Source organism: Heloderma suspectum, chromosome 5 (assembly GCF_057233095.1).
Source record: "Heloderma suspectum isolate Gila_16-S chromosome 5, 16-S_ref, whole genome shotgun sequence".
NCBI lineage: Eukaryota > Metazoa > Chordata > Lepidosauria > Squamata > Helodermatidae > Heloderma > Heloderma suspectum.
The window spans coordinates 227,672,268-227,688,525 of record NC_139462.1 but is presented as its reverse complement, the minus strand read 5'-3'; the positions used below and the strand labels follow the sequence as shown (position 1 = coordinate 227,688,525).

The 16,258-nt window shown below is 44.9% G+C and overlaps 1 protein-coding gene across 1 annotated transcript in view; it reads left to right on the top strand.

Moving 5' to 3' along the window:
* Nucleotides 1-16,258, top strand: part of OBSCN (obscurin, cytoskeletal calmodulin and titin-interacting RhoGEF) — a 294,672-nt gene that overhangs the window by 89,873 nt on the left and 188,541 nt on the right. Inside the window, exons 31-35 of the mRNA XM_084859836.1 lie at nt 1,046-1,315; nt 2,625-2,891; nt 3,884-4,153; nt 4,373-4,639; nt 9,812-10,078. Of these exons, the coding sequence (XP_084715962.1) occupies nt 1,046-1,315; nt 2,625-2,891; nt 3,884-4,153; nt 4,373-4,639; nt 9,812-10,078 (1,341 nt within the window). The remainder of the gene's footprint in view (nt 1-1,045; nt 1,316-2,624; nt 2,892-3,883; nt 4,154-4,372; nt 4,640-9,811; nt 10,079-16,258) is intronic.

The window sequence follows — 16,258 nt, the reverse complement described above, 5'->3', positions numbered from 1 at the left end:
GCAGAGATTGATGGATGGTGGGCTGGAGAGGGGAGCCTCTCTCATGAGTATGAGATGAACTTGGTTATTTATACATATATAGTACTTGTATACCACGTAGTAGCCTAAAATCTCTAAGAAGTTCACAATACATATATTTATAAAATACAGTGTGAAACCAGTATAAAAATGGTGAAAGAGCAGTAAAAAATAAATACTTAAAAAACATTACAATGAGACAATCATGAAATGGAACAGTGTCATAATCCATTACAAGCCAGGGAAAGCCTGTGTAAACATATGTTTTCAGGAGGCTTTTAAAGCTCGCCAGTTTCTGTGTCTAGAACTATGCATGGGAAGTTGTTCCAGAGGGTCATTGCCACTACTGAGAAGGCCTGTTCAAGTGCTGTTACATGGTGACAGTCTATTGGTGGAGGAATGACCAATGAAGACTCCTCAGAAGATCTCAGCTGGGTGTATATAGGGGAAGGCGGTCAGCTAGGTATCCTGGTCCTGAGTTGTTTAGGGCTTTGAATGTCAACAACAAAACCTTGAACGTGGCTTGGTAGCTAACAGGCAGCCTGTGCAGTTTTTTTAATACAGGTGTAATTTGTGTATAGCTTGCTGCTCCACAGAGCATCCTAGCTGCTGCATTCTGCACTAGCTGCAGCTTCTGAACTAGGCGTTACAGTAGTCTAACATACAGCCTTGGGTCAGAGTTGTGAGGTATCGGCTATTGGGCTGGAGTCATAGAATAGTAGGGTTGGAAGGGGCCTACAAGACCATCGAGTCCAACCCCTGTTGCGGGGGGGGAGCTCATGTGAAAGGGGAGAGTATCCCTTGGTGTAGCTGTAAGAATGGCAGTTAGAGAAGAGAGTGGCTGAACCTGAGACATTTTATAAGAATGATCTAAATGGTAGTGCTTTTAGTCTTTGAAATAATGGCTTGTTTATATGGAAAACTACTTTTGAATATAAAAAAGAGACAGTGGCAGAGTTTGGAGAGGAGGTTACATTTTAATGCTATGGTACCTCATTCTCTTCCTCTCTCCCCTCTCCCCAAATAGAGCGCAAAGTGGAGATAACCAAACACCTACAGGATGTGGAAATTGATGAGGAGAGCTGTGCCGTCTTCTCCTGTGAGCTGTCTGAGGACAGCGAGGATGTAGAATGGTTCCTCAACGACACACATCTTTTGCCCAACAACTTCAATGAGATCAAGAGGTTGGGCACATCTCACAGCCTGACACTCAAACACGTCATGACAGAAGATGCCGGGACAGTGACGGTCAAGGTTCAGAAGAAGGTCTCCGAGAGCGCGCGGCTGAAGGTGAAAGGTGAGCGTCTCTCATTCACTGGAGAACATTACTTGCCTCTTCCCTTTGTGATCAAGGTCCTCCTTTGCCCTTATTGCCTTTGAGAAATGCTCCCCTTCCCATGTCACTGACAGGGAGCCAGGAATTCCCAGATGGTGTGCCAAGGGCACACTCTGGCATCGTGAGAGAACTGCTGGTGCACCATAAGAAAGAAATTAATCAAATAAGTAAAGTCTTCCCAGCTGTATTCTGCCTGCTCTGTCTTTGCATGATGCACTACTCTGGCCTTGCCACATTCTTATCAGCCTCCACTGAGGGGTGGGGAGGTAATTCTGCTTCATCTTTCAGCTGAGTGTGGTTGGGTAATTCAGTCATTCCCAGTGCCAAAGAGTTCAGAATTTCCCATCTGCTTGTTGCAGAAGCATTATAATGATTGTTGTAATTGTTATTACACCTTCCATGTACATGATGCTTTATGAAGACAGGACCCAGCCCCAAGGCTCACAGTCTAGAAAATGGCAAAAGGGATGTCGGAGGAATCCGTTCAGGGGATGAAGCTTTCATCAGCTCGGCCCCCTGTACTTTGGCTCACTTACCCATGAGCTGGCTCAACTCAATGCAGATCATGTTGGGCCAGCTCATGGAATTTTGCATTTTTTTCTCTTAAATTGACATGTACACACATTTTGGGCATAATTTGCACAAATTTTGGGTGCAATTTGCTTAATTTGTGCAAATTGCAGCCATAATATGCTTAATTTGCAGAAATTGTACTTGCAATTCAGTAGATTTGGAAACACTGGGTTGTATTCAATTTAATCCTACTTATAGACCCATTGAAATGAACAGGATAAGTTAAACTAACATGGGATACAATCCACTGCTTCAAGCCTTTGCAGCTGAAGTTGTTTAATTTGTATTTTATCTACATTACATGTTATGCAGGCCTGCCACCATAGTTTGCTTTCTTCTACTCCTGCAACACCCTGATGGTTTTCTCCAGCAATCCTACCAGATGAAAGTGTGGGGTTCCCAGCTCAATTTTATTTCCCTTTAAAGACTGGAGCTGCCAATGAGGCACCAGGCTGGGAACGTCCATCCACCTCCATCTCCTTCCCAACAAATGCTTTTTAGTTCCAACGTAGTGTTGCAGAGTGGGGCTACATAGTGGATGGGAGCCAGAGGCAATTGGGGGAAAGCAGATGGTGGCTTCCGCAGTCTCCTCACCTGTTGCTTCTCTCAGCGCCAGTTCCTTAAACGTAGTTAATTTAAAAATAAATAAAGGTACAGTGGAGGTGGCATCAGCTTTCTTTGTTACCATGTTCTTCAGAGAAGCCTGCTGTCTTCATGAAATCCCTGGACGATGCTGTTGGAGAGGAGAGTGGCACAGTCACTCTGGAGTGTGAGGTGTCTAAGCCAAAGGTCAAACCCATCTGGAAAAAGGAGGGCGTGGAGCTCACCCCAGGAGACAAGTATGAGATGCTGCAGGCTGGGAAGACCCTGGGTCTCATCATCCATGACCTTGACAAGAATGATGCTGGCTTGTATACATGCGATCTTGGTACAGAGGTCGCCAAGTCTAAAGTTAGTGTTCAAGGTAGGGGACATTTCACTGTGAAATCCAGAACTGTAGAGTTAGGTGGATAGTATACACCACGCATCCCCAAACATTTTGGGTCTGTGGGCACATTTGGAATTTTGAGAGTGCTCTCACAAAATGGCTGCCATGGGAAGGCTTGCCCATTCACAAAATGGGTGCCATGGGAAAGCTTGCCCATTCACAAAATGGTTGCCATGGTGGGCATGGCTGGTCACAAAACGAGAAAAAATTTCCAACAGGGAAACTGGTGAGACTAATAGAAAAGTAACTTGTCTAAGAATGTAAGTACATGGCCAGGGGGGAGGGTGGGGGGTGGCTGAGCTCTAAAACACAAATCCACTTTTCTGAATCCAAATAAAGATGGCACTGGAGGGCAATGCTTTGCTTTGCAATATGCCAGCCTCCCAGTTAAAAAAATAATTAATAAAAACATCTTAAGAAATAAAACAAAAATCAGGAGGAGCAGGGAGCCTCTGAGACGCCAAAAGAGGTGGCTTTGTGCCCATTGGTGCCCATCGGCACCATGTTGGAGACCCCTGGGATACTCACACTCCATGCCTCCATCAAACCACATAATCCATTCCACAATATACCACAAGCAGGGGGCAGAAGCAAACATACTCCCGTACAACAGCAAAGAGGGAAGCTGTGTGTATTTGGGGAGCTTTTAAAAACAACCGTTATGTTGTGTCTTATCTTTTCTCTTTGTTCCTAGGGTTGTAAAATACCAGAATATTACAAAAGCTAGACAGGCCTTGCTCTGCTTTTTATATAACCAAGTATGGATTTTCCATGCCAAGTGTGGGGCAGGGAAAGATGCTCCCCCAGGGTTGGCTGGGGATGATAGGAAGTGTAGCCCAACACATCTGGAGGGCACCAGGTTGGGGAAGACTGCTTTTTCACTGTTTATGTGAGGGTGACAAAATTTATTTGACAGTTGTTTTACCCAGCTTCCTTCCTTCCTTCTTTCCTTCCCTCGTTCCTCCCAGAGCTGAATGTCGGCATCACTAAACGCCTAAAGAACACTGAAGTCCTGGAAGGGGAGAGCTGTAGCTTTGAATGTGTTCTCTCCCATGAGAGTGTCGAAGAGTGCCACTGGCTAGTCAACGGGAATGAAGTGACCCATGACAGACGGTTCAGAGCCTTCAACAAAGGGAGGAAATACACCCTCCATATCAAAAAGGCCCTGGCTTCTGATGCTGGAGAAGTGGTTTTCTTGGTCCGTGACTTAAACTCCAAAGCCTCCCTACTTGTGAAAGGTATGGTATGTAGAAGAGAGTTGTTGCATGTGCAGGTTATGGTAGAACGTTGTTCAGTTTCCTCAAATCATTGTGCAACATTGAAACGTTCCCTTATTAGGCCCACTTTACAGCTAACCTTTTTCCATTCCCCGGCAAATTAAAAAGACACTAAACTTCGGGCATGATTTCTTTTTTTGTAAAATAACAAGAGAGGTTCCTTTGCATCCTTTCCCGCAGAAAAGCCAGCAGAATTTACACGGCAGCTGGAGGACAAGACGACGTCCGTGGGACAGGAGGTGAGCCTGAGCTGTGACTTGTCGAAGTGGGATGGCAGCATTAAGTGGTGCAAGGATGGCAAAGCGATTCGGAGAAGCCAAAAGTACGACCTGCGCCAGGAGGGATCCCGGGCTATATTGATCATCCATGACACCACGGTCAAGGATAGTGGTGAATACACATGCGAGACAGAAGCCTCCAAAACAAAAGCAACCCTTACTGTGGAAGGTAAGTGATGGTGGCCCATGAAAAATGTCTCCAGTGTGCAGGTTAGGGTTAATCAGCAATGCTGTTGAGTTCCACTTCCTAGCCATTCACAAAAAGGGACTTCTTAGGAAGGAGCACTTTAGCAAGCACTAAACCTCTGTTATTTATTTAGAGACCTCCTCCAAGATATTCAGCCTCCTAATAGAAATATTTTTAAAAAAATTTTTCGGTAGCACTCTGTGACAAGTGTGCACAGCACTTTGAAGATAAAGTCACTCAAATTCGTCATGAATTGGACACCACGATTAATGCAGTTCCATTGGTAGAGGTGTCCAGAGCACTGTCTGTTCCACTTTTATTGGATGAGTTTTGGTTATTGAGGCCCAAGGATGCAGACAACGTGCTTGGCCAAGTCCGATTGACCACTCATGTGCTTGACCCTTGCCCTTCATGGCTTATTACATCAAACATGGGGGGGATGTCAGGCTGGGTCCAGGAGATTGTAAGTTTCTCCTCGAGAGAGGGAGTGGTGCCAGCCTCTTTAAAAGAGGCAGTAATCAGACCACGCCTGAAAAAGCCTAACCTGGACCCAGAGGATGTTAACAATTATAGGCCAGTGGCCAACATCCCCTTCCTGGGCAAGGTGCTTGAGCGGGTGGTTGCAGGACAGCTCCAGGCATTGTTGAATGAAACGGATTATCTAGATCCATTTCAATCAGGCTTCAGGCCTGGTTTTGGAACAGAAACTGCCTTGGTCGCCCTGTGGGATGACCTCTGCTGGGAGAGGGACAGGGGAAGTGGGACCCTGTTGATTCTCCTGGACCTCTCAGCGGCTTTTGATACCATCAACCATGGTGTCAGGGTGGAAACTGAGCCAATAGACCCCAGAGCAGTTCTGATTCTGAGGAGGAACAGCAATCCGTGGGAGAGGAGCTCGCTCATCTCTCACAAGCACAGCAGCTGGCAGAGATTCCTCCTGCCAGCATTCCTGGGATAGATAATGACCCTGGCAGTGACAGAGTGCTAGAGGGGGGCTTGCTGGACGCTCGGCGCAGACGCGGGGAGTGACGACAGAAGAAGGATGTCGAAAGGAGGCACTCCACTCGTTTGGCGCGCAAACAACGGTTGCATCCCAAGGACCCAAGGAAAAGAGGGAGGATCTCTCCATATCCCATAAGTTCAGGGTCTTCCCGTGGTTCTCCTTCAAACGGGGACCAACTGCCTTACCTGGAGCTTAGGCTACTCTGCTAACTTTCCCCAGTGCTGTTCCTTGCTTTGTCGCTAGTGATTAGTATCTGAAAGAGTCATAAAGTAATAAAGGAATAAAGGAATAAAGTATCAGAAAGAATCCTCTTCGTCTGTGTCCTGAGTTGGCTATTGGTGGGGACTGCAAGAGGCAGCTAGGGCGCTCCTGACACATGGTATCCTTCTGGATAGGTTGTCTGGGTTGGGAGTTGGAGGCACTGCACTGCAGTGTTTCCGCTCCTACTTGGATGGCCGATTCCAGAAGGTGGTGCTGGGGGAGTATTGCTCTGTGCCATGGCAATTATGCCATGGGCTTCCACAGGGCTCTATTTTATCCCCCATGCTGGATTAGTGCAATGTGTTATACGTGGGGCTGCCTTTGAAAATGGTCCAGAACCTTCAGCTAGTCCAACAAAGGGCAGCAAGATTGTTAACAGGGACTGGCCAACAAGCTCATATTCCACCAGTACTTTTCCAGCTGCGCTGGCTGCCAGCCCATTCCTGGGCCCGATTCAAAGTGCTGGTATTAACATTCAAAGCCCTTAACGACTTAGGGCCAGGTTATCTGAAGGACTGCCTCCTTCCATATGTGCCTGCCTGGACCCTAAGATCATCCTTAGTGGTCCTTCTCCATGAGCCTCTGCAAAAGGAAGTGAAGCAGGTGGCTACCAGGAGGAGGGCTTTTTCTGCTGTGGCACCCTGGGTGTGGAATGAGCTCCCTAGAGAGGTTCGCCTGGCACCTACATTGTATTCCTTCTGGTGCCAGGTGAAGACCTTTTTATTCTCCCAGGCATTTTAGCATTTTAGCTTCCTTGTCTTTTAGCTTTGGTGTTTTAAATCTGTATTTTAAATCTGCTAGTTTTTATTATGGTTCTATTGTTCTATTGTGGCTTTAATGCTTTTATATTTTATATTGTTTTATCCTGTGCTTTTTGGTTTTAATTTTTGTGACCTGGGCAGTCGCTGCTATTGGGCAGTGTGTGTGTGTGTGTGTGTGTATGTGTGTACTTCACTCTATAGGATGTCCGACTCAAGTTCAGTGAATACACAGAAGAACTATACAGGAAAGATCTTAATGTCCCTGATAGCCATGATAGTGCCGTCACTGAACTTGAGCCAGACATCCTAGAGAGTGAAGTCAAGTGGGCCTTAGGAAGCATTAGTAACAACAAAGCTAATGGAGATGACAGTATTCCAGCTGAGCTATTTAAAATCCTAAAAGATGATGCTGTTAAAGTGCTGCATTCAATATGCCAACTAATCTGGAACACTCAACAGTAGCCACAAGACTGGAAAAGGTCAGTTTACATTCCAATTCCAAAGAAGGGCAACACCAAAGAGTGTTCAAACTACCGCACAATTGCGCTCATTTCACATGCCAGCAAGGTGATGCTCAAAATCCTACAAGCTAGGCTTCAGCAGTATGCGAACCGAGAACTACCGGAAGTACAAGCGGGGTTTCGAAGAGGCAGAGGAACTAGAGATCAAATTGCCAACATTCACTGGATCATGGAGAAAGCAAGAGAATTCCAGAAAAACATCTATTTCTGCTTCATTGACTACGCTAAAGCCTTTGATTGTGTGGATCACAACAAACTGTGGCAAATTCTTAAAGTGATGGGAATACCAGACCACCTTACCTGTCTCCTGAGAAACCTGTACGAGGGTCAAGACGCAACAGTAAGAACCAGACATGGAACAACCGAGTGGTTCAAAATTGGGAAAGGAGTACGACAAGGCTGCATATTGTTGCCCTGCTTATTTAACTTATATGTAGAGTACATCATGAGAAACGTCGGGTTGGATGAATCACAGGTCGGAATTAAGATTGCCGGGAGAATTATCAACAACCTCCGATATGCAGACGATACCACCCTAATGGCAGAAAGCGAAGAGGATCTCAAGAGCCTGTTGTTGAGGGTGAAAGAGGAGAGTGCAAAAGCTGGTTTGAAACTCAACATTAAAAAAACTAAGATCATGGCATCTGGCCCCATCACTTCCTGGCATATAGAAGGGGAAGAAATGGAAGCAGTGACAGATTTTACTTTCTTTGGCTCCAAGATCACTGCAGACGGTGACTGTAGCCATGAAATTAAAAGACACTTACTCCTTGGGAGGACAGCTATGGCAAACCTAGACAGCATAGTAAGAAGCAGAGACATCACCTTGCCGACAAAGGTCCGTCTAATCAAAGCTATGGTTTTCCCAGTAGTAACGTATGGCTGTGAGAGCTGGACTATAAGGAAGGCTGAGCGCCGAAGAATTGATGCTTTCGAACTGTGGTGCTGGAGAAGACTCTTATGAGTCCCGTGGACTGCAAGGAGGTCCAATCAGTCCATCCTAAAGGAAATCAACTCTGAGTGCTCATTGGAAGGACAGATACTGAAGCTGAAGCTGAAATATTTTGGCCACCTAATGCGAAGAGAAAACTCTCTGGAAAAGACCCTGATGCTGGGAAAGACTGAAGGCAAACGGAGAAGGGGACGACAGAGGATGAGATGGCTAGATAGCATCACCGATGCAATGAATATGAACTTGAGCACACTCTGGGAGAGAGCGCAGGACAGGAAGGCGTGGTGTGCTATGGTCCATGGGGTCACGAAGAGTCAGACACGACTGAACGACTGAACAACAACAACAAAGGGATGCTGGAGAAATTTGAGATGGATTAAAATGAGCTCGGATTTCTAATAATCTGACTTGCAGAATCTGCTGTGGAGCGACCCCCTCAGGCCCTGAGGAGTCCGTGGACTTTTGGATGATTTTTTTACTTTCCCAAAATTTATGCATATAAATCTGTAGAAAAATACGTAACTTTCTGCTGAGGAAATGTAGAATGGAATAGGGGACAGTACACTAAATGTTATGTACTGTCAGGGTGGAAACCGAGCCCAGAGAGCCTCAGAGCAGTTCAGATTCTGAAGAAGAACAGCTATCCGTGGGAGAGGGGCCAGCTCATCCCTCACAGGCTCAGCACCTGGCAGAGATTCCTCCTGCCAGCATTCCAGAGATAGATAGTGACCCAGGTAGTGAGGGAATGCGGGAGGGGGGCTTCTTAGACACTCGATGCAGACGCAAAGAGCGACGAGCGATGGAGGGTGCGGAAAGGAGGTGTAGCGCCCGTTTGGTGCAAGCAACGGCCGCCTCCCATGGACCCAAGGGAAAGAGGGAGGATCTCTCCCTAGCCCATAAGTTCTGGGTCTTCAAGTGGCTCTCTTTCAAACGGGGATCAATTGACTACTTGAAGCTTAGGCTACCCTGCTGTTCCTTGCTTTAGTCGCTGGTGATTAGCATCTGAAAGAGTCATTAAGTTGTAAAAGTATTAAAGCTTTGAAAAGAAATCCTTTCGTCTGTGTCTTGAGTTGGCTATTGGAATCTACTGGGAGAAGCCGCCAGAGTGCTCCTGACATGTACTGGGGTAAATTATGTAAATACTTACGTAAATACTTATGTAAATATTTACATAATTATTTCCGTATTTTTCAGCATGATGAAAAAAAATATTCACATCCGTCTGTAGGCGGATGATGGAACAAAGGGCACCTGACAATCCGCAAAACACAGACGGAGCGGATTTTACACAGTCCGTTCATCCCTAGTTGCTGCTAATCCCTTGCTGGAACAACATCTCCAATTGTACAGAGCGTTGTCCAAGGTACTAGTAGTCTTTGCCTCTTGTTTACTGGGCATAACTGCTGACTGAACATGATCCTTGATTTGCTAGTCATAGTTTCCTTGCACCAGAGCCTCCTTGAAATCCTGATTGATCAAGTGCTTCCCCTTGGGTCCAGTCTTAGCCAGGACACTTGGGAGCACAAAAAGTGACTACGTGAAAGCAGTAGATGTAAGGTGGACTCATGCTTATCTGTGAGCTGTTATCCAGAACGGATTGGTCTCGCTACATTGGATGGGAGTATTAAGATACCTCTTTATTTCTATTTCTTTCAGAAGCAGGAAATAACTTCATCAAAGATCTTTCAGATCTGAAGTTGGAAGAAAATAAAAAAGCAACTCTCACATGTGAAACCAAGAAGCCAGCTTCCACTGTGACCTGGAGGAAAGGGATTGCTGATCTTAAGGCAAGCCAGAAGTATGAGATCAGCCAGAAGGGGAATGTCCTGCAGCTCACGGTGAATGACTTAAAGGAGACCGACAGTGACATCTACACTTGTGACATTGGCGATACCCAATCAAGTGCAAAGCTAGTTGTACAAGGTATGAATGTCATGCAGTTTGTCTCATAGGAGCAGAGACAAGTTAGTGGGGGGAAAAGTCAGACCGCAGTCCCAGCATGCCTTAGTCATGTCCTGATTAGACTACTGCAATGTACTCTATGTGGGGCTGCCTTTGAAGAGTGTTCAGAAACTTCAGCTGGTGCAAAATGTGGCAGCTAGACTGTTGTCTGGTATGTGTTATGTTGACTGTATTACACTGGTCTTATGGCAGTTGCATTGGCTGCCAATTTGTTTCTGGGCCCAACTAAAGGTGCTGGTTCTTACCTCAAAAGCCCTAAATGGCTTGGGTCCAGGATATCTGAAAGGCCATTGCTTCCATATGGGTCTGCCTGTCCTTTATGATCTTCATCTGAGGCCCTGCTCTGTGTTTCACCACCAAATGAGGCTAGATTGGTGGGAACACAGGACAGGGCCTTCTCTGTGGCAGCAGCCCATTTGTGGAAATCCCTTCCTAGGAGGATCAGACTACCTCCTTCACTGTTTGCCTTTTGGTGAGCAGTGAAGACATTCTCGTTTTGCTCAGCATTTAATAACTGTAAAATTGAGGAACTAATTATTAGTCTCACTCTCATATATTTGAGAGCCATTGGCTGAAAAGTGGTATAGAAATATTTTAATAAATAAGCAAATATTCAGATTTCCCCAAATAAGTTAAGAAGACCAGAATACTGGAGTGATTCTTCTATTAATGTAATGTCCTTTCTCTGTTGTAAGATGGGACTGGTGTAACAAATAGCACAAGCCACTGTGAATCTTGACTATGTTTTGTCTAATTAAACTAGTTGTCTGCATAGTGAGCCCGATATTGGCATATGTGTATTAATACACTGTATTTATTGTGACATGTAATTTTTACATGAATTCCTTTTTCAATAAGCATGGAAATGTATCTATGTCTCTTCCTCTATACTACAGGATTATGTTTCCAGTCAGACACTCATTCATGTGCAAGGGTACACAAGAACTTCTATTTGAACTAGGCTAGCAATCAATTTTTTTCCTGCCGTCTTGTGTGTTCATGTATGTCTGTGTTCTGTTTTCTAGACCAGTAACAAAACACCTGGGACATGCATATGTGGCCTTAAGTGGTGAATCAGTTGAGAGGGTTCCACCATTAAAGGCAGACTAGAAATAAATTTAGATAGATAGTATCAGTATAAAGCAGTAGAGTAATGCTGGTTGGATTTGGGATAAAAACTTTCCCCCTGACAATAGGTTAAATGGGATTTATTTTCAACCAGGAGAATGTTACTTTCAGATGCAACCACCACTCCAAGGATTATTTACTTTGAATCATTTTTCATCTCCAGTTTCCTTATCAAATGCTTCAGACATGAAGAATGCAATAGAGGATAAAATAGACACAGGCAAGCTTTGTAGTTCAAAGCTTCTGAACAAGGCTGGGTCTTATCAATGGTTATCATGAACCCCAGTCCTTGGACCTTCCAATGTGCAGCAGAGGATTCTGATGAGGACAAGGCACAGCTTACTTCCTCAGGGATAGCACAGCCAGTGCTTATTCAGGGTCCTCCCAACTAGAGGACACACCCCTGCCATCATCCATTGGCTCAGAGGATATGCCCAGCAGATCTGGCATAGAATCATAGAATCATAGAATAGTAGGGTTGGAAGGGGCCTACAAGGCCATCGAGTCCAACCCCCTGCTCAATGCAGGAATCCAAGTCAGAGCATCCCTGACAGATGGCATCTCCCTAGCTTTGCAGAAATCTCAGGCTACAAAATCAGGCGAGGACCCATTAACAATCCAGTCAGCTCCTCCAGGAGGATCAGAGCTGATCACACTAAAGTCTCGTCAGCCTACATAAGGCTTCAGTTGGCTTTAGCCACGTGCTGAGACAACATTCTTCTATTATCATGGTAGAAGAGAGTTCCAGCCAGCTCACCCACTCCAAGGTCCTACTTCGCCCCTGCCTTGGTCTGTCTTCCTGCCTTGATCTTACTACCAGCCTCCCCTACGAGCCTCAAGGGACCATGGAATGAGATAGTGGTGAGATGTGTCTCATGTGGAGCTACACTTATTTTCTGTCAGGACTTTGATGTTGGATTCTGACCCAAAGACCATCAGTTTGGACCACTCAAGCAAGTAGATTGAACCATATTTTGTGTCATCACATGAACTATCCAAAGCTGTCTGGCTTTCCACATCTAGAGGCCAATTAGAGCCATCAATGTTCAGAGCTCCCCAGAGAGCTTCCTCTTTATGACCCTCCCACCACTCAGCTTAGGGGTGGGGCTTGGGCAGCAATGACACTTATATCAGGATTTAGAGGGTATCAAGTCCTGCCTCTGGTCAGACCAATGTCTGTGTTACCTTAGAGCCGTCCAAGAGCCTGGAAAGTTCAGCCACCTGCAAATAGTCTGTGAGTCCTAAACCATCATTGAGAATCCCATCTTTAACAGCAGGAATGTCCAGTCAGGGTTCGAAGCCATTCTTTTCCTATACAAAATGGAAAGTGAGGTCTAGCAGGAGATACAAGTGTAAGGCTGAGGATGAAGGGCTTTATTTCCATTACAGTGAAAAGAAAGGTAGATGGGACTGATGTTTTGGATGGGCTCCAAATGCCAGGACTAATTTAACAGCTGGGTGGAAAATGATCGGCTAGATAGCATCACTGATGCAATGACTATGGACTTGAGCACGCTCCGGGAGAGAGCGGAGGACAGGAAGGCCTGGCGTGCTATGGTCCATGGGGTCACGGAGAGTTGGACACGACTGAATGCTGAACGACTGAACAACAACAACGGAAAATGATCCCTTACTGGTTCAGATTATTCTACCTGATTTTGTTAACCAATTGTCTTCATCCATCAACTTCAAACAACATGACAGAATAGGAAATCAGCAGAATATTTCTCTTTGAATTAAGAGCACTCCAGATGTAAACAGCATTCAGGGCAACCCTCTTGAAAGAAGATTCCCTTTCTTGTGCATGCATAATAGATGTACTCTATCAGCTTACCCAGATCTCTGAGGAATATCTCTGATAGCTCCATGTGCCTGGAAAGAATCCATGTGGTCTGGAGCTGGTACATGGGATGTTGCCTCTACAATCAAAAGAAGGATTCGGTTGTTAATGGTGCTACACTATGGTTTCTAATCAAGATTAATTTTTATCTGATCATTTGTTTAATGTTTTTTTTTCTTTTCTTCTGGGTCAAATTCCTGTTATGACAGTGGGACAAAAATCAGTGAATTGAAGCTTTGTTGAGAAATAGCTTCCCCTTCACCCCACACTTCTCGAAGTACATGCCTAGTTTTATTTATCTGGAATATTTTTGTGCCAGTGAAGTTGCAGATGGCAAGGTTTCTAGCAACGGAATATGTGAATCTGAGTGGAACAGCAGATTGTGATGATCCATGTTGAGAAAGAGGTGTTCTAAAACATTATATTGGTATGCTCTTCTGGTCGTGGTAACTGTGGAGTATACCCCAAAACATGGACTAATGAAATGAGAGAGAAAGAAGATGCCCTTTCAAGTTAAGGCATGTTCTGGCTTGAAGTAAGTGTGGAGTAGTAGGGAGAGAAAAAATTCTCCTTCGGCTGGGATACAAGTGCTCACTGCAGAAGAGGTGCTTGTCCTTCATAACCTGCTGGAAAGGAGTTGGAAATATGATGTGAAAGCACTAAACAGAAAATCTTACATTTTTAAAAATGAAAGATACACACGTCAGAAACTCTTCCCCTCTCCTTGAAATACAGGTGTAACTACACCCCACTGTCTTCAACAGAAATGGAGGATGAATTGTCACTGGGTGTTTTTATTTATGTACTTGCTGTTGTCTGTCATTACAAAGTCTACTTGTCCTTATTTCATCAAACTCTACCTATATACCTTAGCTGTGTACGTTTTGGGACTTACCTATTTGTGTTCGTCACTTGTGGAAGTCAGTATTATTATATTATCATTTGCAGCAACTGTACGTTACGTGCATATGTTATAAAGTTTGGCCTTTAGCAGATGGCTGAATCAGTGGATGGGAAATGAACCTCACAGTTCGGTTGAGCAACTTTCCTTTAAAAGACATGATGTTAGCAGGCTGGTTATTACTATTTTAATATTCTTTATCTTTCTTCCATGCTGACAATACTGCCTACTGTTTTAGGTGTTAGGATAACTGCTCATTTGCATTTCTGTCTTTGGCTCCTGGGTTGTTGTTGTTCAGTCGTTCAGTCGTGTCCTACTCTTCGTGACCTCATGGACCATAGCACGCCAGGCCTTCCTGTCCTGCGCTCTTTCCCAAAGTGTGCTCAAGTTCATATTCATTGCATCGGTGATGCTATCTAGCCATCTCATCCTCTACCGTCCCCTTCTCCGTTTGCCTTCAGTCTTTCCCAGCATCAGGGTCTTTTCCAAAGAGTTTTCTCTTCGCATTAGGTGGCCAAAATATTTGAGCTTCAGCTTCAGTATCTGTCCTTCCAATGAGCAGTCAGGGTTGATTTCCTTTAGGATGGACTGATTTGACCTCCTTGCAGTCCAGGGGACTTGTAAGAGTCTTCTCCAGCACCACAGTTCGAAAGCATCAATTCTTCGGCGCTCAGCCTTCCTTATAGTCCAGCTCTCACAGCCATACATTACTACTGGGAATACCATAGCTTTGATTAGACGGACCTTTGTCGGCAAGGTGACATCTCTGCTTCTTACTATGCTGTCTAGGTTTGCCATAGCTTTCCTCCCAAGGAGCAAGCGTCTTTTAATTTCATGGCTACAGTCACCATCTGCGGTGATCTTGGAGCCCAAGAAAGTAAAATCTGTCACTGCTTCCATTTCTTCCCCTTCTATATGCCAGGAAGTAATGGGGCCAGATGCCATGATCTTAGTTTTTTTAATGTTGAGTTTCAAACCAGCTTTTGCACTCTCCTCTTTCACCCTCAACAAGAGGCTCTTGAGATCCTCTTCGCTTTCTGCCATTAGGGTGGTATCGTCTGCATATCGGAGGTTGTTGATAATTCTCCCAGCAATCTTAATTCCGACCTGTGATTCATCCAACCCGGCGTTTCTCATGATGTACTCTGCATATAAGTTAAATAAGCAGGGCGACAATATGCAGCCTTGTCGTACTCCTTTCCCAATTTTGAACCACTCGGTTGTTCCATGTCTGGTTCTTACTGTTGCGTCTTGACCCTCGTACAGGTTTCTCAGGAGACAGGTAAGGTGGTCTGGTATTCCCATCACTTTAAGAATTTGCCACAGTTTGTTGTGATCCACACAATCAAAGGCTTTAGCGTAGTCAATGAAGCAGAAATAGATGTTTTTTTGGAATTCTCTTGCTTTCTCCATGATCCAGCGAAAGTTGGCGATTTGATCTCTAGTTCCTCTGCCTCTTCGAAACCCCGCTTGTACTTCCGGTAGTTCTCGGTTCGCATACTGCTGAAGCCTAGCTTGTAAGATTTTGAGCATCACCTTGCTGGCATGTGAAATGAGCGCAATTGTGCGGTAGTTTGAACACTCTTTGGCGTTGCCCTTCTTTGGAATTGGAATGTAAACTGACCTTTTCCAGTCTTGCGGCCATTGTTGAGTGTTCCAAATTTGTTGGCATATTGAATGCAGCACTTTAACAGCATCATCTTTTAGGATTTTAAATAGCTCAGCTGGAATACTGTCAGCTCCACTAGCTTTGTTGTTACTAATGCTTCCTAAGGCCCACTTGACTTCACTCTCGAGGATGTCCGGCTCAAGTTCAGTGACTGCACTCTCATGGCTATCAGGGACATTCAGATCTTTCCTGTATAGTTCTTCTGTGTATTCTTTCCACCTCTTCTTAATCTCATCTGCATCTGTTAGGTCCCTGCCTTCTTTGTCCTTTATCATGCCAGTCTTTGCACAAAACGTTCCCTTGACATCTCCAATTTTCTTGAAGAGATCTCTAGTCTTTCCCATTCTGTTGTTTTCCTCGATTTCTTTGCATTGTTCATTTAAGAAGGCCTTCTTGTCTCTCCTTGTTATTCTCTGGAACTCTGAATTCAGTTGGATATATCTTCCCCTTTCTCCCTTGCTTTTCGCTTCCCTTCTTTCCTCAGCTACTTGTAAAGCTGTAAAGCTCTACACATGGACATCACCAGATGGTCAATATCGAAATCAGATTGATTATGTCCTTTGCAGCCAAAGATGGAGAAGCTCTATACAGTCAGTCAAAACA